Here is a 24,906-nt window from a genome sequence, read left to right as displayed (position 1 = left end):
AGAAGGTCCTCACCTCCAACTCATTGACAAGGAAACAGAGGCTGAGCAACCCGGAACATACTCACACTGCACAACCATGGCAGAGCAGGGTCCATGCTCCATCCTGGACAGCCCTAAGATTTGAAGCCAGAAGCCCCGAGCTGTGGGCCTGAGCCACACACTTTCACCCATCCAGGACTCGGTTTCCTCATCTAGAAAGGGATCAGGCCAGCTTGGTGGCTCACGCCTATAATCCTAGCACTCTGGGAAGTGCTAGGAAGCGAGGCAGGCAGATTGCTCAAGGTTAGGAGTTCAAAACCAGCCTGAGCAAGAGTGAGACCCCGTCTCTACTAAAAATAGAAAGAAATTAATTGGCCAACTCAAAATATATTAAAAAAATTAGCCGGGCATGGTGTCACATGCCTGTGGTCCCAGCTACTCGGGAGGCTGAGGCAGGAGGATTGCTTGAGCCCAGGAGTTTGAGGTTGCTGTGAGCTAAGCTGACACCACTGCACTCCAGCCAGGGCAACAGAGAGAAACTCTGTTTTTTTAAAAAAAAAAAAAAAAGGGATCAGAATGCAGAGCTCCAGGTGTGGAATGAGCTGCTGTCAGCTAAGGAAGGTGAAAGGGCTTTGGTGACTGTCACTTTGGGGAAATGAACGGGAGCGTGGGAAGGCTGCGTGGGGAGGAGGCTCAGAGCTGGGCCTTCAAGACAGGCAGGATCCAGAAGGGTGGGGAAACAGAAAAAGACATTCCAGGCTGAGGGCAGGGACAGCCTGACCAAGGGCCAGGAAGTGAGACCTGTAGGGTGACCCAGCCAAGCCCTGCTGCCCATACAAAGTTGGGGGAGGACAGGGCAGGTGATCCATGCCCCAGGGCTAGATGCTCCCAGCTGTCCTCCCTCCTGGGGTCCCCAACCCTTCACCAGGGTCCTGGGCATGGGCTGTTTCCTGTATATGGGGTTTACCCTCCAACAAATGAAGGGCTTGGACAAGGTGATTGCAAAGGTTGGGGCCAGTTCCAATTTCTCACTGTTTGCTGGAACCAGTTCTTCAAGCGCTCATGTCCTGGCCACAAGCCAGTGTTCTTGGCCCTCACCGACCCCTGCCCAGGCCTCTATCCCTGCCCCACCCACCTCCACCTGAAACCAGAGACAATATGAGTCTTCCTGTGCACAGGTCCTCTTTATTGTAGAAAATAATAATTACAGTGATGAACAGATCTTCTCAAATTATAAAACAGAAACCATATACAAGGCAGGGAAAACCCCGGGACTGTCCGGGGTGAGGCCATTCCCACCCTCCCTAAGCTCGCCAGTGTCCTTGGTGGGGCAGAGGATTCAGAAGGGGGACGATGTCAAGGACCCAGGGTCCTCCTGCTGAAGTGGGTGAGGCCGCAGAGCAGGGGCAGGAAGGGGTAGGGGTGCCAGTGCCAGGCTGGCTGTCTGGCCCCCTCCCCCACCACCACCCAAACCAGTTTGGACCACCTTCACCCCTCCCCCCAAACCTGTCCATCCACTCTGCACTCCACCGCAGGTGGGCGGGTGAGGCCCCAGCCGGTCTCATGGCCACAGATTTCCACGGGCAGTGCACAGCCCAAGCGGCACTCATTGTCCCACCCAGTCACACCAAGGCCTCAGCAGGGTCACAGGAGTGCCCGGGAATGGGGCAGCAGGAGAAGAGCTGGAGTCACAGAAAATGTGTGCAGAGGGGGTGGGGAAGATCAAATAGGGGACAGTAGCCAAAAGTGGTGTGGGTAGGACACCCACTCAGAGGCAGAGCCCAAGGTCAGAGTCAAGCTGTCCTGGCCAGCAGGAGCCAGCTCCCCACTCCACCGCCTCCTCTCCTGTACCACGGGCCATTCAGAGGAGGGTAGCATCCATCCTTGCTCACAGGGGCTGAGGGCTGCTGGCCAATGGCCTGGCTCAGTCCCTGCTTGCCCAGCCCCCAGCAGCCAGGCTGTCCTGGGTCACAGGCTGCACTGAGCTCAGTCCAGGCAAAAACAAAGCCAGAGGAGCAGAGTGGAGCAGCAGCACCTTACACGTAGTTGCTGGCTGGGCCGGAGCGGGCAGCAGAGTACTTGGCCGAGTAGGGCTTGTCGGTGCGGGGTGGGCAGTTGCAGCAGAGCAGGGCCCCCCCGAGGAGCAGCAGGCCCGAGGCGGCCCAGCCAACGTAGAGCGAGGCACCCATCTCCCGCTTCTGCCCAGAGGCCACCAGCGGGTTGTAGAAGTCGCGGATGATGTTGTTGGCCGTCCAGGACACGGGCACCATCACCAGCAGGCCAGCCAACAGGAACACCACGCCGGCCACAATCATGGTCTTGGCCTTGGCGCTCTCATCCTCCACGCAGTTGGTGCACTTGCCCCCGACCACGGACAGCAGCACGCCCAGCGCGGCCACGATGATGCAGATGACGATGAGGGCGCGGGCTGCCTGCAGGTCCTGCGGCAGCGCCAGCAGCGAGTCGTACACCTTGCACTGCATCTGGCCGGTGCTCTGCACCACGCAGTTCATCCACAGGCCCTCCCAGATGGTCTGCGACGTGACGATGTTGCTGCCGATGAAGGCCGTCACGCGCCACATGGGCAGCGCGCAGCTCAGCATGGCGCCCAGCCAGCCCAGCACGGCCAGCGCGATGCCGGTCACCTGCAGCCCCATGGAGGCCATCGCTCAGCGTCGGCTGGGGTCGAGGACCTGGAAGGCTAAGGGCAGCTGGCTCTGGGGCTGTAGGAGTCCAAGCGTAAGGACAGACCTGGTTTGTGGAAGCCTTTTCCTGTGAGTCAGGAGACTGAAGCCAAAGCCCGTCCTGGAGTCAGACGCACAACCCCGACAAGTGTGATCAGACCAGTTCCTTCCTGCCGAGAGCTGCACGCTCCTGCTGTCAGGTACCGGTGGAGCAGTTATAGGGCTGTGGAGGAGGGGCGGGGGCAGAGGGAGGGGTTTCAGTCCCTGGGGCCTCCCCCTGACTAGTTTCTCTGGATTCCTGAGCTCTGGCCAACAAAGGGACTTTAAGGCCCAGCCCTGGGCCCCTGAGTCACTGTCAAGTCTCAGAAGAAACTGCACTCTCTCCCGGCTGGCCTGCCTGCACTGAGGTCAGCCTGGAGACAGACACACACTGAGTCATGGCCGGGGACACCTGGATGTTCACAGGGCCCGGGCCGGGAGAGCAGCCAGGCCCAGCCAGGTTGAGGACCCCACACCCAGGGCTCCCTCATCCCAGGCTCGGGTGGGAGGCCAGGGTGGGGACCCTCGGGGACAGGTCTGAGGAAGAAGTCCTGGGAATGCCCAGGAGAAACCCTGTTGATTATTGTTGTCCTCAGTCTTATCATCACTTCCACCGCTGGCATTATCGCTACTGCTATTACTGTCATCACGAGTGCACAGGGCCTCGCCAGCAGTCTTGGCCGATGAGCCATGAAGGACTGGGGGCAGGGACTCCTGGGTCCACCCCTGCCTCCCCCATCTCTCCCACCCGCTTCCCTGCCCGGCCAGAGGAGGGGTGCTTGGAGGTGATACACTCTCACCTCCAAGGCAGAGAGAGACAGAAGCCTGTCCCCTCTCCACCAGTGTTTAGGCTGATGGGCTCTGTCCCCACCCAGGCTGAGCCTGCTTGGCCAGAACTGGGTGGGGGAGCTCACCAGGAGCTCGCCAGGGACATCAACGGGCCAGGAAATGGGTGTTTACTCTGTGAAGACACACACAGAGCCCTCAGATGGAGCCGATAAAGCCAGCACAGGTGCAAAGTCCAAAACTCCAGCCAGGGTGGGAGTGGGGAGCCGGACAGTGAGGGGTGCCGCATGCTCGGATCGTGCCACAGAAGGCAGCAAATAACACTTAAGTCACCGTGTGAGTGGGCCCCCCCGAGGAGTTCTTCACGGCCATGGGACTGGCTGGAGGACTCTAGGGTAGGAGGACACTGGGGTAGGATGGGGAAATGCAGCTCGTTCTGGGAACAGGTCCCCGGGAAGTTGAGCAAGACAAGGGGACTAGGTGAAGGAGAACACTGGTTGGTGTACAGGGAGCAGCAAGGTGCCCGTGCCAGGTGGGGAATCCCGGAGGAATCCACTTCAACCAGAGATGGGGCTGGTGGGGGAGGGGCAGAGTAGAAATTGTGGCCTGGAACGTCACAGGCCCTGAAAGGGGGAGGCAGGGCAGGGGTGTCCAGGATTAGGAAGGTTCTGAGTAGGGGCTGAGGGGACCTAGAGAAAGGGGTCATCGTGAGCCAGGGTGGGTGAGGGCACATCACACCTGGACCAGGGAACCCCTCGCCCTCCACCCGGTCATGTTGTGTCTCTCTCCCCCCCACGCTGGAGAGCTCCTGGGGGGCCAGGGCTCCAGTGTATTCGTGAGTCCCCACCGTCATCCAGCACCGGGGGGGCAGTGTCTCCAGTTTGGGCCCAGACATTCATAGTCCTTGAGCTCCCGAGGGCAGTCGTGAAGTGGGCCAGGATTCGGGCTGGAGCTATCTGGGAGTGCTCAGCCCGTGGGGGGCATTGGAGATGGGTCTGTTGGCCACCTAACACACCAGGGGGCTGGCCGGGACAATCTAGCGTGATCCACCCGTGTTACAGATGGGAAAGTTGAGGCCTGGTATTGTGGTTGACTCTACACACATCCGTCTCCCCTGCTGGGCTGGGGTTGCCTGGTGGACAGAAGTAAAGCCTCATTCAACCTCAGTGCCCGATGCAGGGCTCCACACATCACAGGTGCTCAAGAAATGTTTGATGATGGAAGGGAGGAGGCATTCTCCAGTTTCCAGCTACTCTCCCACACTTTCACACACGCCCCCCCCCCATAGGCACAGCGACACAAACAGGAGCGGTTTCTGCCTGGGCCATGCCTCCCTGGGACTTTCTTGCAAGGTTCCAAGGAATTGCACACAAGGCCTGTGGGCTGAGCAACAACAGAGAGAACCACCCTTGGTGATTGACAATAAGTGCTTTCCCGCCAATGACCTCATCACAGCCTCCCGCCAGTAGGCAGGGCAGGGACTCTTAATGCCTGGGCTCAGATGAGTAAACTGAGGCTCCAAGAGGGCTAGGGACTTGCCCAGGATGGGGGAGCACGCCAACGTGGAAGCCTCCTTACCCAGGTGCCCTTTACCTGTCGTCCCAGCCAGGCAGCACCTTAGCAAGCTGAGTAGAGGAGTCAGTCAGCCAGATATCCAGCCCTCTCCCTGCAATACTGCCTGCCCTTGTTTTCCTGGGACACAGCCAACAGGGACTTGGGGAAGCAGAGGTAGGGGAGGGGAAACATGTAAGCCCCAGAACGTTGCACTTGTGGCCCAACAGAAGTGACTAAGAAGCTGTCCTTCTCTGTAGGGCCCGGCCAAGCACATTAGGAACGGGGGGGGGGGGGGGGGGGGGGAGAGGGGGTGGCTGGGGGAGTGGGGGAGGGCAAAGGAGGGGCCCCAGACACAGGCAGGGAGGTCCACAGGCAGCTCAGGAGGGGCTGGGAGACCCAGATGTGAAGGAGGGGCAGGAGGGGTGTCCCTGGGGCACAGCGAGCAGCTCAGCACAAGAGTGGAGCTGGAGAGATATTTGTTGATGCTTGGTTTATGCCAAGAGAGGGCTGGCTTGGTCCCACCCACCTGCTGCAGGAAAAACACCAGCAAAGCAAAGACACGTTTCTCCACTCTGCTCTGGTTCCCTGAGCCCTAAAGTGGAGGAAGACAAGGAAATTCACCTCCAGGCCTGTGCCTGGTCTTCTCCCAAAAGCTAAAACAATCTTTTACTAGGACACCCTATAATGAATGTGTCTGCCATTTATCACCTTTGTTTTGGGGTCAGGGAGTATAGGGTTGGCACTTACTTTCTTTTCCTTCTTCACAGCATCCACTGTATAATTCCATTCCAATAGAATCGGGTCATGTGTGCTGGTTTTTATCGACCATGGTCTCCTCCCCACCAGCCCCCCCGTCCCTGCTCAGCCCATAAACCCGCCATCTCCCAACAACCCTGTGGCCTCGTCTGAGCCGCAGCTTGCTCCTTTGTAAAATGAGGACATCTGCACCCCTTCCCCTATCAAAAACAGATGTGCAAGGAAACGAGGATACGCAAACACTTCGTGAGCCGACAAGTTTAGGAGCAAAGCTGGGAAGTGTAGTATCCATAAACCAGCTTACCAGTCACAACCCCGGGAAAGCCAATTCCGTCTCTGAGCTCCGACTTCCTCCTTTGTAAAATGAGAACATTAGCACCAACTCCCCAATCCAAGACAGATGTGAAGTGGGATGAGCACATGGAAACCTTCTGTGAGCTAGATAGTTTAGTACCAAGAGGAGGGAGAAGAGCTCCTAACACAGGTCGGCCGCTGCTCAGCCCCGGCCCTGCCCACACCGGGCAGCAGCTGGGATCTCAGGCCCCTGTCTCCAGAGCTCCCGGGGCTCAGCCAAGCCCTCGGTCACAACACACACATGCGCCTTGCCCTGAGCCCAGCTCCCCTGGAGTCCCCAGCAAAGGGGCAAAGACATAGTTTCCCTCCTGACCTTGAGTTCCTGCTGCCTTCTGGGCCCAAGCCCTGTGCCTTCCTAGCACCTGTCGCAGGCCCCCAAGCTCCTCTTTGACAGTCCGAAGGATTTCAGTGGGCCGAGCGGGTCCAGCCTCACGCCACGTCTTCTGGAAACAGGAAGGCCAGGTAAACCAATGTCAACTTAAAATCATTCCTCCCCACCAAACACTAGGTGTTGATCCTTAGCAAATCAAGCAGGTTTTTTGAAGAAAAAAAGGAAACGGCCTCATTCTGAGCTCAAGAAAGTCATCTAGCGTGGAAATTGGTTCAAAGCTGTTTATTTTTGCAGGAACTCACTAAGTGCTCAACTGGCAGACCTCCAGCCCACAGGGAGAAGTTAAGATTGTGAAACAAAAAACAAAAAAAAATATTGTGAAACAAAGTAGTAAACATAAGAAGCCATGTCCCACTGCTGGGCATCTACCCAAAGGAAGAGAAGTCATTTTATCCAAACGACACCTGCACTCAAATGTTTATTGCAGCACAATTCACAATCGCAAAGATGTGAAATCAACGCAAGTGCCCATCAATTCATGAGTGGATTAACAAAATGTGGTGTATGTATATCATGGAGTACTACTTGGCCATAAAAAAGGATGAATTAATGCCTTTTGCAGCAATTTGGATGAAACTGGAAACCATTATCCTAAGTGAAGTATTTCAAGAATGGAAAAACAAACAGTACATGTACTCTTTATTAAATTGGAACTAACGGATGAGCACACATGGGCACAGAAGGAAGTAAAACTCAGTGGAAATCAACCAGGGGGGTGGGGCAGGGGAGGATGGGAGAGGCAAAAACCTACCTAACGGGTACAATGAACACTATTTGGGTGATGGGCACACTTAGAATCTGGATTTCAAAAGCCATCCATGTAGCAAAAACATTTGTACTCCCTTAATACTTTGAAATAAAATATAAAAAACATTTTTTAAAAAAAGAAGCCACGTTTGCTCATTGCTGCTTGCCGAATAATCTCACAAAGCCACCGACTGTGAGACGTGCAGCCCTCTGGAGAGGGGCTTTGAAGGCAAACAAGACAGAGGACAAGGTCCCCCACACCTCTTTCCCCAGCCATTATGTTCCTTAAGAGATAAATGACCGCAGTCCTTGACTTTCCTTGTACCTAAGATAAAGGCCAATGGGTTAGTGATTATGTCTCTGTGATCTATAATCAGATATGTTCTTGCAACCAAACTGGTGTGATTCTGCTAAACTGTCACTTCTGAGCAAGTCTGGTGTGATTCTGCACATACTAAACCCCTGCCACCCGTATATTAGCAGTGGCCTGAAATGCTGTGTCCTTAGTCCTCCTTCTAAATAAAACTAACTTTAATTCTTTAAAAGCTTGATTTTTTTTTCTTTGGTCGACAAGATCCTCTTTCTTTTTGATGTCCCTGGGTTCAGAAGCAGAGGTCTGGCCCCAGGCTGAGTGGGAGCCCCTGGTCCTCAGCCTGGCAGCCCACACCAGGCGGCCCACCCACCTCCTCAGCCAGGGAGTGGAGAAGGACAGGCCTGGCTGCCCAGCCTGGCCAGACCGGCTGAGCAGGTGCTGCCCCGGGCTGGGCCCCATGTGAGCTGAGGGGGCCGGTGGCCACGTCTGGGGGTGCCTCTGAGGAAGGGAAGAAAGACCACACTCTGCCTCCTGGCTGGTTTCCCAGGGCCCAGCAGGAAGGGCACTGGGGTGGGGGTGCTGAGCGAGGGGAGGGGGCGTGAGGAGCGGGCTTAGTTGGGCTGAAGGGAGAAGGCTGCGTGAAGGGAGGGAGTCTTCCAGAAAGGACAGCTGTGGAATTATTTCCCCCAAGTCAGTGCCCCCAAGTTCAGCTTCTGTCGGTTTCAAAATGCCCCATATTTGTGTGTGACCTTGCCATTCCCACCATCCCACCCAGCTGTCCAGCTGTCCAGCCCTTCACAGGCCACTGTTCCCCTTCTGAGAGAGGTCCATCCTAGGCCCCAGACACAAGCTCTCCCTGCCACCCTCCTCTGTCCCTTCCTCCCTCCAGCTCCCCCCACACCCTAACTCTCACTTCAGGGCAGCCCTGTCTCTGCTGGTCATATTTTTCCTTCCTGCAGTGGAGGGAGATGACCTAAGAGTCATCAAATCCCTGAAGAACCTCTAATATGATGGAGGAGCCAACCCTGCCCAGCCCAGCCCTGCCCCCAACCAGGGCCGCCTCCTCTTGGCCTCCCAGTGCTGTGTTTAAGCACCTGCAACAGGCCAGGCACCAGGCCAGTGCCTTCCAATAACAGGAAATCATGTGATCTTACTGCAGAAGATGCAGGCCTTCCTTATCATTCACTGTAGAGACGAGAGAACCAAGGCTCTGGGAACTGATGTGACAGTCCAGGGTCACCAGAATAATGGCACAACCAGGAGTCACACCCAGCCCAATGCCCAATTGTGGGGCTTATCCTCTGCCCCTATTCTCCCGCTTATTACTTTCACTGTGTTATTCCTTCGGGAAGGACATAGGGAGCCGGCCAGGGAATCTCGCATCTAAGGGGAGAGCTCCCCCAGCCCCCACCTCGAGAAAGCGGCCCCGTGTGAACTCTGGGGAGGGACACAGGGCAGGCTTCCTGGAGGAGGTGGCAGGTAGAGAGGAGACTGAAGAGGACAGAGCTTTCCAAAAAGGTGAGTGGCAGGGCCAAAGGCGGAGCCTCTGGGGAAAGTGGGCCAAGAGGTCTGGAGCCTGGGGGGGGGGGGCATGGAACAGGGCGGAAGCAAGGCAGGCTCATCAGAAGGGCCTCAAGGGCCCAACCCAGGAGCTTGGGGACTTGGGGATGGGCAGGGAGGTCACTGGGCCAGTGTGTTGGGTTGGTTGGAGGGGGAGAGTCGGGAGGGCTGCCCTGCTCTGGGGTGGGTGATAGAATCTCAGGACAGGGGAGGCAGGGCTTGGGGGGGGGGTGTCCCTAGCCCAGGACCAGCCCAGATCCCCAGAAAAGCCCCCGGCCCCAGGCCAGGACAGGCCTTATCTCCAGTGCGCAGAACGAGGGTCCAGGACCACCCCATCCTGCTTCCTCTTGGAAGATCAGAGGAGGCTGGAACCCAGCGCTCTGGGCAGGGCACACACCTGATGACAACGTACAGAGAAGCTGTATGCTTCTGTGACACACCAAGAGGCTGAGAGAAACCAGCAGGCAGACCGGAGAGGACTCCCAGGTAGGCAGCCAGTGAGTCAGCGGTGACATGGCCAGAGACAAGATCCAGGAGTCCGGGATCGCAAGCACCACCTCGCCCCAGCCCCAGGTGACTCAGAGAGCCTATTACCCCTCCCTCTGGGTGCGGAGGCCCCATGATCCCCCCTGCCACCCTCTCTCTCCCACGTCTCCCGTCTCCCAGCACAGATGAGTGGACACCACCCATGCCTTTTCCTGCCACGCACAGATACTAATCGCTTGCCTTCTAGGGGCCCAGGAAGTCCAGCTGCCAGATCTCTGCGCTACTGCCAGGTGCACCTAGTGACCCCGGCAGCAGCTGTCATTCCCTGCCGGCTCTGGACTGTCCCATCCGTCCAGGCCCAAGGAAGGGCACACCCGCTCCTCACTGCCCCATCCCCTGGGGAGCAGGAGGTGGGGCAGGGCAGGAACAGCCATGCTGGTGGTTAGGCTTGAGCTTTGAAATTTTTCTTTTTATATCAGGGCTTAACCCATGTGGCTTGAACTTTTGAAGTGTGCCCGGGAGCTCGCCTACAGCTCCTCCCCTCCCGCCCTCCTGCCTCTCCCCAGCTGGTCTGGGGGAGTGTGGATGCCCAGGGGCTTGCCAGCTGCCACCCAGCTTGTGTCACTACCCTCAGCACACCTCTCCACCCACTCCCCCAGCCCCACCCAGGCCGGGCCGCATGGAGCTCCCACACACCTTTAGTGTGCGACAAACATACGTGTTTCTTCGTTTTCTTTCAATCACTTTCATTCCATCTCACCTTCATTTGCCATCTCAGCAGGCTATCAGGGAGCTCAGTGTCAGTCCTTCCTGCAGTTCCCTCTTTGACCAGGGAGACACGCAGTCCTAGGACCTCAGGAAGGCCCCCTTGTCCCATCAGCCATCACCAAGCTCTGGCTGCCATGGAAACTTCTAGGCTCCATGTGGCCCCTTCTGGGCCTGGGGCTCGGTGGCCTGGCAGCCACACCGAGGAATCAGAAATCACTGGTGGGCCAAGCCCTGGCCAGAAGCCACATAGCCACCCACTAAGGCGTCACCTCCCAAGCACCCCCAGTTTACTCATTTGTTAGTTAACTGCCTATTGTCTGTCTCCCCTGGTCAGATGTCAGTTCCAGGAAGGCAGGTATCCTTGTTTTGTTCATGTGACTGGTGCCTGGTGTGTAGGAGGAACACACAGTAGGAGCTTTCTCTGACACCACATGCGCTCAAAGCCTGGCCTATCCCTGCTCGACACTGAGCAAGGGAAGAGAACAAACACCAATTGGCCAGGCAGGACCTCCCTGGACACACACACCAGCCATTGCTTGCTCAGCCTCCAGGCTGGCCAGACTAACCCTGGCCGTCACCTGCACACCAGAGCCACGTGACCTTGCAGCATTCAACTCACCCTCTCTGCTCCCCCACAGAGACCTCTCAAGCACCCCTCTGAGTGAGCAAGATGAAGCCTGGTTCCGACTCCCAGACATGGACTCTGAAGCCTACCCTGGTCCGGCTCTGCCTTCCTCTCCGTTTTTTGTTTTTTTTTTGTTGTTTTTTTTTTGAGACAGGGTCTCACTCTGTTGCCCAGGCTAGAGTGCAGTGACATCAGCCTAGCTCACAGCAACCTCAAATCCCTGGACTCAAGTGATCCTCCTGCCTCAGCCTCCTGAGTAGCTGGGACTACAGGGCATGCCCCCATGACTGGCTAATTTTTTTGTTTCTATTTTAGTTGCCCAGCTAATTTTTTTCTATTTTTAGTAGAGACAGGGTCTGGCTCTTGCTCAGGCTAGTCTCGAACTCCTGATCTAAAGCGATCTTCCATACTCAGCCTCCAATAGTCCTAGGATTACAGGCATGAGCCACCCTTCCTGGCCTGCCTTCCTTTCTTGCTGCATATCCTAAGGTTCTGCCTGGACATCACATCCTGAGTCACTTGTCCCTTATCACCAAGCTCTCAGCACTCCATGCTCTCTCTTAAGCCCCCGGGCCTTTGCACATGCCAAGGCCTCTGCCAAACATGCCCGTTCATCATTTTGCCACATGGAAAACCCCTCCCCATTCTCTGAACCCCAGCTCCAAGGTCATTGCATACTGCATATGGGCTCTCCCAAATGCTTCCAATCACCCCATCAGAGCACTTGTCACACTATCACACTGTGTGTAGGTGTGCCCCTACACAACTAAGCTGTGAGTTCCTCAAGGACAGGGACAGCAATTTATTTTTCTGACCTCCCTGTGAATAGCTTGCATGGATCACAGAATAGGCATCAGTGATCAGCTATTGAATTTGGTCTTTGGAATTATTAGTATTAATAAGACTGAACAAGAGTAAAAAAGGAAACAGATATTGATATAAATAAATGACTGATTGCATAAAATTAAATAAATGGAGGGGAAACAAATTTTTCACGCAGAAAATGTATGTAGATACTCCACCCTCCTGCAGGAGAGAAAAACTTCCCAGGCCTTAAGTGTGGGCTGTGCATGGCGGCTCCCTTCCCCGGAGAAAGGGAGGCACGGTATGGGAAGGGGGGAAGAGTAACTGAACAGTGGAGACACCTGACAGCCACTCCCCCAGCCAGGTGATCAGCATCAAGTCCAAAGTCACGTCAATAATCTGTGTTCTTGATAGGATGTGAAGAAAACGGCCCTTCACCTGTGATGTTTCTCCTAAAAACCCATAATCCCAGTTTAACCATGAGAAAACCACCTGACAATCCCGATAGAGGGCATCCTACAGCATCCTGCCCTGCTCTGCTCAAAGCTGTGACGACAGCAAAACCAGGGAAGTCTGAGAAATTGTCGCAGCCAAGAGCCATCATTTTGTGATGACTACCTGTCACATGATGTCCTGGGTGGGGTCCTGGGACAGAGTAGGCCATTAGGAAAAAGCTCTGGAAATTGATATATGTAAATAAATACGTAAATACATGTGCTGTGGTGTCCCTGATGGAACAGCAAAGGCCATTAGATAAAAGTGGTGGAGATCACTATATAGACTTTAGTAAATAACATCGTTATCAATGTTGATATCAACATTGGTTCATTAATTGAAACAAACATGCAACGTTAATATAAAATGTTAATAGTGGGGAGAAAGGGTGTGGGGATATGTGAGAATGCTCTGCACCACCTTGTCAATTTTTCTGTAAATCTAAAACTGTTTGTTCTTACAGATAAAGAAAGGAGGAGGAGGCAGGGAGGGAGGGAAAGTTGAGCCAAGCCCACCTCCTCCAGGGAGGCTTCCTGGTTCCTGCCTGGTCCAGGAAGAGACTCTGAGGTGCCAGCAGGCAGGACCCAGTACTCAACCCTGCCCAAGTTCAAGAACCTCTGACAACAGTGTCTCATTCAAAGGAGAGGTGTACCAAAGTATTAAGCCTCCGACTATCATGGTGTATTCATCTAACTCTCAGATGGTTCCAGAAAAAGCAAAGTGAGGACTGGAGAGAGAGCACAAACGTAACAAAATGTTAACAAGTGGCAAGACTGAATGAAGGGTATGTGAAAGTTCATTGGACTCGTCTTGCAACTTTTCTGTAGGTTTTGGATTTTTCAAAATAAAAAGCAGAGAGAAAAATTAAGAAGAGACCAGTCAGGTGAGTGGGGAGGAGGAACCCGCCTTGCAGGCGGAGAAACCATCTGTGCAAAGGCCCTGAGGCCCGGGAGAGCCGGTGTAGGTCTGGAGGCCTGGGAGGTGGGGGCAAGAAGGTGGGCAAGGTGGGACGGAGGGGCCGCAGAGGCTGGAATCCTTGGAGTGAGATGCTGAGAAGAGCTGAGGTGTGGCTGAGCTGGCCCAGGGACAGCAGGAGGACAGGAGGAGGACAGCGGCAGCAGCGGACAAGCAGCAAATCAGGATGGAAGCCCCTTGAGCCTGGCTTCCTCATCCAGCCCATCCCACCACCCTACAAGCCGGCCCATCCTTGCCCAGGCCTCAGAGACACCCAAGGGCTGGGTCACATGGCTTCCCGCCCCTCCCCACAGGCACACCCAGAAGCTCTCCTGGCCCCGTGTCCCCAGCCCCAGATCCACCGCAACTTCAATTCCCTGCTCTCTCTCCTGATCTGACCCTTGTACCTTGCCTCGTGCCCTGGGCTTCCCTGCTTGTGGGGAAGTGGCTCCCCCTGTCGCTTCTAACACCACTTTGGATGAGTCTGGCACAAAACGAGCCTCCCAACTCCCTTTCCCTCCTCTGTGCTCTGGATGGGCTGGGGAGCTCAGACTTCCTTACCTTGGAGGGCAAGGGCAGTGACAACAATGGTAACTACCCGAATGTTCATAGCAGCACCATTCCCGACAGCCAAAGGGACAACAACCCAAATGCAAGTGTCCGTCGCCAGATAAACAGAATGAGCTATATCCACACAATGGACTGCCATTCAGCCCCAGGAATAAAGGGCTGACACACACCACATGAACCTCTAAACGCTGTGCTCCATGAAAGAAGCCGGACACAAACGTCGCATATCACATGATTCCATTTCTATGAAGTGTCCAAGCAGGCAAACGCAGAGACAGAAATGGGACTCGTGGCTTAGGGACATAAGACACACGTGGCATGAGGGTGAAGGGTTTGGAATTCCTCTTTGCAGTGAGGAAAATGTTCTAAAATTGACGGTGGCGATGGTTGCAAAACTCTGAATATACTAAAAGCCATTCAATTGTGCACTTTATTTTTTGAAATTTTTAAATGAAGTTTTTCAAGAGACGGGATCTTGCTATGTTGCCCAGGCTGGAGCACAGTGGCTCTTCACGGGCAGGATCCACTACTGATCAGCGCAGGAGTTTTGACATGCTTCGTTTCCAGCCTGGTGGGTTCGCCCCTCCTTAGGTAACCTGGTGGTCCCCTGCTCCTGGGAGGTCACTACATTGATGCCTAACGCCTATTGTCAGAAAGCGCTACAGCCCAGAATTCCTGGGCTCAAGCCATCCTCCCACCCCAGCCTCCCGAGTAACTGGGACTACAGATGTCCGGCCGCCGCACGTGGCAAAGTGTGCACTTTAAAGGGGGGGGGTTGTATTGTATGTGCATTCCACTTCAGTAAAGCTGCTTCAAAAATAATAATTAGCATTTCCTGAACAGGCAGGCCCCACAGACAGCCTCTGTTAACCCTCAGGACACCAGAGCTTGGTGCACTGAAGCGACACACCCAGGGTCACACAGCTGCTGGAGCCAGGACTGAGCCCAGAACTGTTGGTGACTAGAGCCCGGTGTGTAGCCATGCCAAGCATGGGGTCTACTCAAGCTGGTTTCCAAGACATTACGGAGCCCCAAGCTCGCGGGTTCTGGGGAGCAGCTCAGAAGCCCACGGGTGGGGTCCGCAGGGGCTCGGGTGGCCACGCAGGGGCTCGGGTGGCCACGCAGGGTCGGGCACAGCTGCGGGAGACGGTGCAGGGCTGCGGGGGAAGGGTGTGGGTACACAGCAGGGGAGTGGAAACTCAGGGTGCCTGCGACCAGTGCGACCAAAAACAAAACCTCGGTGGCCTCCGCCCAACCCCAAGCCCTTGCACGGCGGGGGTGCGACCCAGGCAGGAGGCGCCCCCGCATTGCTGCTGGAAGCGCTGGGTCCACCTCTCCCGCCAAGGCTGAGCGGGCCGGGCCACGGCGGCTGTCCCTGGAGTCGCCCCCGCCTGTTTGTCTGCGGGACTGCGGCCTCGGGGATGTCCCATGCCGTGCGACAGAAATGTTGAAAATCGCGCGGTCGCCGACGGCAGGCGGAGGGTGGGGACCGAGCGTTGTGACCCGCTGCCCGAGGCGCCTGCGCGTTGGCTGCTTAAGTGGCGAGCCATGGGTGGGATTTACAAATTGTTCACCATGATGACAAGTAAAAGCTGTCCCCCAGGGCCAGGTGCGCGGCCGAGGCTGGGGTCCGTCCTCCCGGGGTCTGGCGGGACGGTCTGGACGGGCCGCGCGTGGCGTGCCCTCGCGTAACTGCGCAGGGCACAGCGAGTGGGCCGAGGCCCCACGGAGAGGCCAGCGAGGCGGCCACTGGGGGGCGGGACTGCCCTGTCCCTGGGAAGGTCGGATGGGGAGGTGGCAGCTGCGGCCCGGGAGTATGGGGCGCCCCCCAGTGGAGGCGGGCGTCACTGCAGCGCCCGGCCGCCCGGCCGGGAGGGCTGGGAGCGGGGAGGCGAGGCGCGCGGGAGGAAGCAGCAGGGGGCGGTGAGGCGGCAGCTGCTCAGAGCTCCTGGGAGATGTGATTCCAGACTCGCAGCCCCCTCCTCTTCCCCCTCCTAGGCCTGGGAGGATGGCAGGACCCCCGCCCGTGTTCCCGACAGAATGGAGGGCTCAGCCAGGCCAGGACAAGCTGGCAGGTCCCAGTCACGTCCCAGCCCTGTCCCGAGCCCCCTCCCCTCTCTTAGTCCCCCACCAACTCCCTGCTTCTCCATCCCCGCCCACACCCTTCCACGGCCCCCCAGGGAGAGAAAGCTCAATGAGGAGTGACGGGGATGGGAGGGGACTCAGAGAGGGAGGCTCAGTGAGGGGAGGTTGGGGGAGGGGCCTGTAAGAGGGGGTCAGTACGCGGGGCTCTTGGGGGAGGGGGGAGGGGTGGGCAGCGGAGACCAGGGACAGCCTGAGATGTGGGCTCAGCTCCTGGCCCCAGTGGGGGCTGGGCCCCCTCCCGGCAGCGCCCTTGGCACAGCTTCCAGGCAGCCCCGGGCTCGGTTTCAGCAGGTCTGACTGAAAACGGAAGAAAACTGAGCTTGGGCAGGGCCTCTTTATGGCTCCAGATGAAACCTGACCCTGGGGACAGGGAAGAAATTTCTCCAAGGGGAGGAAGGGGTGACTCACTCCTCATTTCCTGGCTCTGTGACACCTAAGAGCCTGGGAATTACCCGAAAGCAGCCAACCAGGTCAGGCCGAGAGAAAACAGTCCCACCTGCCCTGGCCACTCTCAACTCACCTTCCCACGTCACCCACACGGAGGAACAGGCCACACCTGGAACTGGGGACGGGCAGCATGAGAAACATACACCCTCTCACACAAGCACAAACCCACCTCTTGAACCAAACATGCCAGTCCATCTGCAGAAGAGGCGCACACACGCTGAACCCCAAACCAGTTCTGGTTCTCAGCTGGCCAGTTTAAGAGGTCCCTTATGGGTTCCAGAAAGCTGGAAAGAGGTGGAGGGCTGGGAGGGGACGCACACCAGCAGCCCCACTGCAGGAGAAGGAAAGCACAAATTGAGTTTTTTGTTTGTTTATTTGGTTTGAGACAGGGTCTCACTCTGTCGCCCAGGCTGGAGTGCAGTGGCATCATCATAGCTCACTGCAACCTCAAACTCCTGAGCTCAAGTGATCCTCCTGCCTCAGCCTCCCAGGTAGCTAAGACTACAGGTGCACACTATCATACCTGGCTAATTTTTCTGGGTTTTGTAAAGACAGGGTCTCTACTAAAAGCAGAAAATCTACCCAGGCTGGTCTCAAACTCCTGGCCTCAAGCAATCTTCCTGCCTCAGCCTCCAAAAATGCTAGGATTACAGGCGTGAGCCATTGCACCCCACTGTAAATTGAGTTTTAATTGACCCAGGGCCAGGCACTCTGTGGTCACAAGGATCTGAGATAGGGATGATTATTCTCATTCTTCAGAAACTCTAAGAGGACATTTTCTGCCCAGGAGCACCTAGCTGTCCCTGCCTTGCCTACGCTGACGGCTGCCCCCGGCGCTGTTTCCCCATCTTAGGTTGCTGTTCCAAGATTACACATAAATCTTGGCATCCCAGCCCAGATGTCTGTGTAACAAAAGCTGGTTGGAAAATCACCTCTCAGGATGTGCCTGGAATCCATAGCACCTGCCCACAGTGGCCATTGCTGTCAGAGCAGCGCTGCACCTGTGTACACAGCTGGAGCTCCCAAGATGGACGTGCTGGTTTGCTTGGTAGCTTCCTCTCTGTGTGATACTTCTTATTTTCCCCCTTGGGCTGAGGCTTCCCAGGGCAGGACCTCTCTCTCCTAACTTAAGCCACAAAAAAGTGTGGGAATTGAAAGGAATAGGATGGATGTGTATATGAAATAAACTAATGTTAAAGAAAAAATGTTCAACATTTGTATGAATTTTATTTGTATATCTTTTTATTTGTATAAATTTATGGGGTACAAGTACAATTGTTTTTTTCTAGAGAGAGGGTCTTCCTCTGCTGCCCAGGCTGGCATGCAGTGGTGCAATCATAGCTCACTGTAGCCTCAAATTCCCAGGCTCAGGTGATCCTCTTGCTTCAGCCTCCTGGGTAGCAAGGATTACAAGCACACACCACCACACCCAGCTTTTTAAAATTTTTGTAGAGACGGGGTTTTGCTATGTTGCCCAGGCTGGTCTCCAACTCCTGGCCTGGTGCTGGGATTCCAGGCATGAGCCACCCTGTGTGGCGGAAGTACAATTTTGTTACATGCCTAGATTACATAGTGGTGAAGTCAGGGCTTTTAAGGTATCCATCACTCAAACACTGTACATTGCACCCATAAATTTCTCATCATCCACCCCCACACACATGCACACTCCTTCCAAGTCTCCACTGTTTAATCGGCACTTGTTAAAGCGCAGTAAGGAAGACTTCAGTCAGGACCATCCCAATAGGCACAGACACCACTGACTGCATCAGGGTCCTGCAGCGGGGGAGAGAGATTGGGCTCAACTCTGAATACACAATGGGCAAGTGGGAATTGACAACCAAGGAGCCGTGGGGGAGGTCAGTAGGCAGAAAATTACTCGGAAGAAACACATCAGGGGTGAGGGATTCTGGCTAAGCCGACCTAACAGGATTCTTGCTGAAGATAGGACAGGGTGATCAGACATCACCCAGGGGACCCAGGAGGATGAGATGAGGAACTTGATCAGATATGGAAGGTGATCACATGTTGAAGATGGGAGAGAGGGTTCTTGCTAAACTGACTTAGCAGGATTCTTTGTTCAAACAGGATTTTATAAGGAAGTGTGGAGAGGGGTCTAGCAGAAGATTCAGAAGCCTGATTGAAGTTTGGCCAAGCAAAGAATTTTTGTCAGTCTCCCCTCTTGTTCAAGGAAATAAGAGACAGTCTTCTTTCCTTTGAACAATGTAAGTCCTCTTTTTTTTTGTTCCATCTCCTTTTGTTCATCAAAGACCAGCTGAATCATCCGCTGGCTTGGGAGTAGAGGACATCTCCTAGAAAGTGTGAGCCATCAGGCCTTTAACAAGGAAGTTTTGTTTCTGTGAAAATAAAAGAAAAACAAAGGTTAATAGTGGGAACAAACTATAAACTTGGTTTCTGAGTCCAGAGGGCAGCTGGTCAAGATTCCAGATTTGGGAATCTGAAGCATGTTAGTTGCACTGAGGACAGGCAGTGGCCATCTGACAGATTTCCCTGCTTTGTGGTTTGGGTGTCATAAAGGTTTCTATACATAAGCTGTTGTGAGAGTTTCTCTGACATTTCTATCAAGTTGTCCAGCTCTAGCTTGCAGGGCTTCAGGAAAAGAGCAATTTTCTTTTGTTATTATTATTTTTGGAGACAGAGTCTCGCTCTGTTGCCTGGGCTAGAGTGCCCTGGCATCAGCCTAGTTTGAAAGAACCTCAGACTCCTAGGCTGAAGCGATGCTTCTGCCTCAGCCTCCCAAGTAGCTGGGACTACAGGTGCTTGCCACCACACCCAGGTAATTTTTTGTTTCTATTTTTAGTTGCCTGGCTAATTTTTTCTATTTTTAGTAAAGATGGGGTCTCGCTCTTGCTGGTCTCAAACTCCTGACCTTAAGGAATCCTCCTGTTTGGCCTCCCAGAGTGCTAGGATTTCAGGCATGAGCCACTGCGCCTGGCCAGGAGCAGTTTTCATGTCAGTGATTCCATACCAGAAGGGCAGGACGAAATTGGAAATATTAATTTGCAGAGTTATAACCAGATAATGGAAGAAACTAGAATTCAGGATCCGGTCCAGATTGCAGGTAGATGGTAAAACCTCAAAAAAATGATCAGCTGCAAGCTCATCACATTCTCAAAGAAAAAAAAAAAAAATGATCAGAGCTAGAATCTAATATTAGGTGCACTACAGTTTTCTTCTGAAAGATAATTTGTCTCTCTCCAGTCACCCCCATTTCTAACAAAAATAATCCAAATTGAGACTGGTTTGCTTGGAAAACAAGTTGAGTGTCATTTAATTTACCTTGATTATTTACCTAAGTGCAGCAAGAATAGTGTTTGACCATATAAGAGTTTTTAAAGTTTGGTTTGCTGGAACTTCTGATAAGGAATCTCAGATTAGACTTTTTGAAACCTCTTGAGGCTAGGAAGCCAAGCCAAGAACTCACTACGAAACTTAGCCTGCAGTACTGATAGATTTGATTGAATTCCTGTCTTCTCAAGCTCTCAAAATATCCTGAAGTTCCTGGACCTGCCAGGAAGTGACACTCTGTACCCACCTTTAAGGCAACCATGTGACCCCTGTATTCAAGGCACCAGGCCAGTTTTTCCACAGTGGAATTTATTGGCTCCATAAAGTTAACCTTAGTTCCTTGAAGCCATCCGTTCATAACTGAAAATATGACATGCTAGTCAAAAATCTTAGTAATATAACAGTTGTTTCCAATTGTGTCCCATTCCAAGGAGAACAGATTCTTATTACACTTATGCAAATAACTATATTGCCATAAAAATAAGAATACTCACGAATAGTTTCTGAATTCTGAAGGGATTATGTAGGGAGAAAAAGTAAATGTTTCCATTTTTGTTCACTAGAGTAAACTTTACCAAGTTGCTGTGAGTGATAGCTTAAAAGGAAAAAGAAAAGCTTTCTTAAATCTAGAAAATAAAACATCCAAAGAACCAGCAATGTTTCAGAAAAAAAGGTCATTAAAAAATTATCCTTATCAGTTGATTCAGTCCCATGTAATTAATTCTTATTCTGCTTGATCTTGGGATAACAGTTTCATGAACCCATTGGTTTCATTAGTGTTCTAGAAATTCTCACCCAGTCCAATGGTATGATTTTAAAGTTATCAGAAACCTGTATTCTGGGGTATTTGTCAGAGTTTTTTCTGAGTCTCCTTGATGAAGAAGCAATTTTGGACTGTAACTGATTGCAAATGCTATTAGAGAAGAGTTAAAGGAAAACAATAACTGTCTATAGATGACAGACTTAAAATGGCCATGGTTAAAGATCTGATGAGAATTCATTACAATAATGACACAACTGGCAAGTAAATTTAGTTATTTCTGTGGCATACAACCTTTTAACATCATCATCAAAATTGTGACTGATAACATATCAGATTTTTAGAAATTTCATATGATTTCTGGAACACATACTAATAACATATCCATAAAAATGTAACTCCAGGAAGGTTACATACCATTTCTTATTTGGCAATGCTGCCCACATAATTTAACATATTAAATAAGCCTAAGTAGTTTATTATCTTTCTTTCACAAGGTGAAAAACACATCCTTTGAGCTTTCCAGCAGCCCAATTAGAAAATCCCAATGTTAATTTGAGGTCAAAAATATTTAATTTAGAATTTGATTTTGAGAAGTTTGTTAGAAATATAAAAAGATTTAGAGCACTTAAAATCTTGGTTATCTATTCAATCAAAGTGACAATGAAAGGTTTTAAAGGCAAATACAGAAGGTTACATAATTGTGAACAAAAGCATAGCTCTTTTAATTTTGAGAAGACTTAAGTTTCTTTGGTAACCAAAAACCTAATAAAAGACAACATCAAGCACAAGAAATTATTTTGATAAAACACAAAAGCTTCATTTCCTGGGCCAATTACTTAAAACAACCCTTCACATTCTCAGACCAATAAATAGTCCAAGAAAATTTTGTCATTATAACAGAGAAACCCAAATTCTACTTTTGCATCGATGTACTACTAGAACTAATTTTTAATAAAACTTTATAAATAAATTCATTCAATATTAGCCAGCTTTGACCACACAAGACTTCTTTTCCATGGTTGGGTCTAGATTTTTAATAAATATCTATTATTCAATTTAACTCAGGACAACTTTAAGGTTGGAATTTATAAAACAAGATTTTTGAAATTATTTTTAAGTAGACATAATTTAAAGCCTAATTATTTTTGAAAATTTTACTTACAAACTTTTATTCTACTTATATTCATCTAATTTATTCATTCTTAACAATTATGTTTGAATTGCTGGTGAAAATTTTCATGAACATTAAGCAAATCTAGCCATTATCTTAAAATATTTTTCCTATTGACAAATCAGACAAATATCAGAAATATCACAAAAGCACAGAAACTAAAAAGTTAAACAAGATTTCTCTCTCTCTCTTTTTTTTTTACTTCCATGACTGACATGCATCAAACAATTAAGCAATTCATTTTTACTATGCCTTCTGCTGTTGGACTAGATTTATAGTTTTATGTCCTTAAACATCAAGCAGAGACAACACAAACCTGTGTAACCAGAAAATCCAGGCAAAAATTTATGTCTGCATTTAATGCTGACAATTCTGGAGACATTCCTATTTTTATTTTACCGACAATTTTTTTTTTTTTTTTGAGACAGAGTCTCACTTTGTTGCCTGGGCTAGAGTGCTGTGGCCTCAGCCTAGCTCACAGCAACCTCAAACTCCTGGACTTAAGCAATCCTCCTGCCTCAGCCTCCCAAACAGCTGGGACTACAAGCATGCACCACCACACCAGGCTAATTTTTCCATTTTTAGTAGAGATGGGATCTTGCTCTTGCTCAGGCTGGTCTCGAACTCCTGATCTCAAGCAATCTTCCCACCTTGGCCTCCCAGAGCCACCACACCCAGCCTTATTTTACCAACAATTTAAAAACCAGTTTTATCTACCAAAGATTACCCTAGATCATATGAACTTAAAAAAAAAAAAACTGGATCAGTTTTCATTTTCCTGAGAATTTTAGGAGTACTTCATTTATTTGAGCACTCATTTAATCTCTAAGACAACTTGGGTATTTTAGTTTGATAATACCATTGGAGGTAGAAAAATATCATGTATACATAAGCATACAGACATATGTAACCAGATCTTATGGCTTATCCTCTTAAAAATTTTAGTCATGAGGCAGTAAAATAGGAGAATACAAACTCATTGGTTTATCTCCACTTTATATATTTATCCAAATTGTGTTTCTAATGAAAATAGAACAAGCCAAGATTACCTACCCAGCAAGGGCTAAAGGTTTTTACCAATATGTGTGAAGAAGGCTTTTAAGAGTTTTCATCTGCCCAGTATACAAATAGTTCCTTCTCTCCCTTGTCCCTCTGTCCCTCTGTCCCTCTCTCCAGCCTTAGGTGCCTGCTGCTTGCGTGGGGATAGCTGAGTCCCTTGAGAGCCTCCAATGAAGGGTGGGGGCCCTAAAGCTCAAGTGACTGAGGGGCTGGAGTGGGGAGGGAAGGGGTCTGGCAGAGCACAGAGTCCGCAGGGGTTGGAGAAGAGGGGTTTCAGGTGACAGAGAAGTTGTCATGGAAGAAGCAGGACCCAACAGAGAGAAGGGAGAGACCCACAGAGAACCAGGAAGAGGGACTTCCAGCCCAGGAGGCACCTTTCCGAAGAAGCCTCGGACTCTAACCCAGCTTCAGAGAGTGTGCTTGTAAGAATCAAAACCTGTCCTTAAGTCTGTCCTTACCAGCTTCATTGGATGTTTGGATCAATGGCTCAGGAGGAGTCTGACTCCCTGATCTATCAGTCAGGAGTGAAGACAAAGGTGTGCACTTAGGTCCCAGGTGAGAGGCCAGGGGTCCAAGAGATGAGTATCATCCTATACAACAAGTCAAGGCAGCATAACTGTTAAAGAAAAAAGTTATTCAATGACACTTGTTAAAGCATGGTGAGGATGACCCTTCAGGACCATTGTGACAGGTATAGCAACCACTGCAAACAGGGTTTCACAGTAGGGGAGAGAGATTGGGCTCAACTCCAAATACAGCATAGGCAAGTGGGAATTTATAGCCAAGGAGTAGGATGAGGGTGAGTGGATGGAAAATTACTAAAAAGCAAGGGTAAGGGGGATTCTGGCTAAACTGGCTTAACAGGATTCTTGCTGAAGGCAGGCCAGGGTGACCAGACACCACCTGGAGAATGGTGGCAGGTGAAGAACCTGGTCAGATCTCAAGGATGATCGGATATATAGGATGGATATAGGATATATAGTTGCAAAACTCCCTTAGCAGGGTGCTTGCTAAAACACGATTTTACAAAGAAGTACACAGACAGGCCTAGGAGAAGGTTCAGGAGTCTGACTACAGTTTGACCAAAGACTCTTTGTCACTAAACATCTAAATGAAAAGAAAAGAACTGTAAAACATTTAGAAGAAAATATAGGAGATTATCTCTATTCCTTGGGTCTAGGAAAGTATTTCTTAAATAAAAGACACAAAAGATATATGAAAAAGAGAAAAAAATTGATAAAGTTGGGTACTTTAAAAAACTGGCATGACAAAAGATACAATAAAAAAAAAAGTTTAAAAGGCTATGTGTGTCGGTAATCCTAGCATTCTGGGAGGCTGAGGCAGGAGGACTGCTTGAGCTTAGGAGTTTGAGACCAGCCTGAGTAAGAGTGAGACCCATCTCTACTAAAAATAGAAAAAAATTAAGCCGGGCATGGTGGTGCATGCCTATAGTCCCAGCTACTTGGGAGGCTGAGGCAGGAGGATCGCTTGAGCCCTGGAGTTTGAGGTTGCTGTGAGCTAGGCTGATGCCACGGCACTCTAGCTTGGGTGACAGAGTGAGACACTGTCTCGGAAAAAAAAAAAAAAAAAAAGGATTAATGCATTTTAAGGAACTTACTGAATGTATTTTATGTTTCCAAAATGAAACTGGGTAGCAGAAGACACCATAAAAATGGTCACAGATAAGCTATAGTCTGGGAGAAAATATTTCCAACCCTTATAACCAATAAGTGATTAGTACTCTGAATACATAAAAAAAAATTCTATAAATCAATGAGAAAAAGACAAATGACCCAATAGAAAACTAGTCAAACTCTATCAATAAGCAGCCCGTAGAAAGAACATTGAAATGAACAATAAACATAGAAAAGATGCATCATCTGGGGGATGGTCATGATGGAGACTCAGACTTGTGGGGGGAGGGGGGAAATGGGCATTTATTGAAACCTTAAAATCTGTACCCCCATAATATGCCAATATAATAAAAAAAAAAGATGATTAAAAAAAAAAGACATCTGCACTAGAATGTTTACAGGAGCACAATTCACAATTGCAAAGATATGGAAACAACCCAAGTACCCATCAATACATGAGTGGATTAATAAAATGTGGTATATGTATACCATGGTGTTCTACTCAGCCACAAAAAA

The 24,906-nt window shown here is 51.1% G+C and overlaps 1 protein-coding gene and 1 long non-coding RNA gene across 3 annotated transcripts; both read right to left on the bottom strand.

The window, feature by feature from the left end:
* Positions 1 to 1,144: 1,144 nt before the first annotated feature.
* Positions 1,145 to 6,740, bottom strand: CLDN4 (claudin 4). Of its 2 annotated transcripts, XM_075995378.1 has the most exons (5): positions 6,466 to 6,740; positions 6,103 to 6,152; positions 5,569 to 5,634; positions 5,082 to 5,201; positions 1,145 to 2,886 (listed from the first exon to the last, which is right to left on the bottom strand). In XM_075995378.1, the coding sequence occupies exon 5, from the start codon at positions 2,643 to 2,645 to the stop codon at positions 2,016 to 2,018; it is 630 nt and encodes a 209-aa protein (XP_075851493.1). In that variant the 5' UTR covers positions 2,646 to 2,886; positions 5,082 to 5,201; positions 5,569 to 5,634; positions 6,103 to 6,152; positions 6,466 to 6,740; the 3' UTR covers positions 1,145 to 2,015. The 2 variants fall into 2 exon arrangements, with proteins under 2 accessions (XP_075851493.1, XP_075851494.1); XM_075995379.1 differs by lacking the exon at positions 5,082 to 5,201.
* Positions 6,741 to 18,526: 11,786 nt separating this feature from the next.
* On the bottom strand, positions 18,527 to 23,412 carry LOC105858815 (uncharacterized). Its single transcript, XR_001148273.2, has 2 exons — positions 23,215 to 23,412; positions 18,527 to 18,811 (listed from the first exon to the last, which is right to left on the bottom strand). It is a non-coding gene; the product is annotated as an uncharacterized LOC105858815 (long non-coding RNA).
* Between the last annotated feature and the right edge of the window lie 1,494 nt (positions 23,413 to 24,906).

The sequence above is a fragment of the Microcebus murinus genome, chromosome 19 (genome assembly GCF_040939455.1).
Source record: "Microcebus murinus isolate Inina chromosome 19, M.murinus_Inina_mat1.0, whole genome shotgun sequence".
NCBI classification, from domain to species: Eukaryota; Metazoa; Chordata; class Mammalia; order Primates; family Cheirogaleidae; genus Microcebus; species Microcebus murinus.
The sequence above is the reverse complement of the archived record's forward strand: the minus strand, read 5'-3'. Positions and strand labels throughout refer to the sequence as shown.

Excerpts from the sequence above, each read along its gene's own strand:
- CLDN4 (XM_075995378.1), bottom strand. The coding sequence starts at position 2,645 with ATGGCCTCCATGGGGCTGCAGGTGACCGGCATCGCGCTGGCCGTGCTG.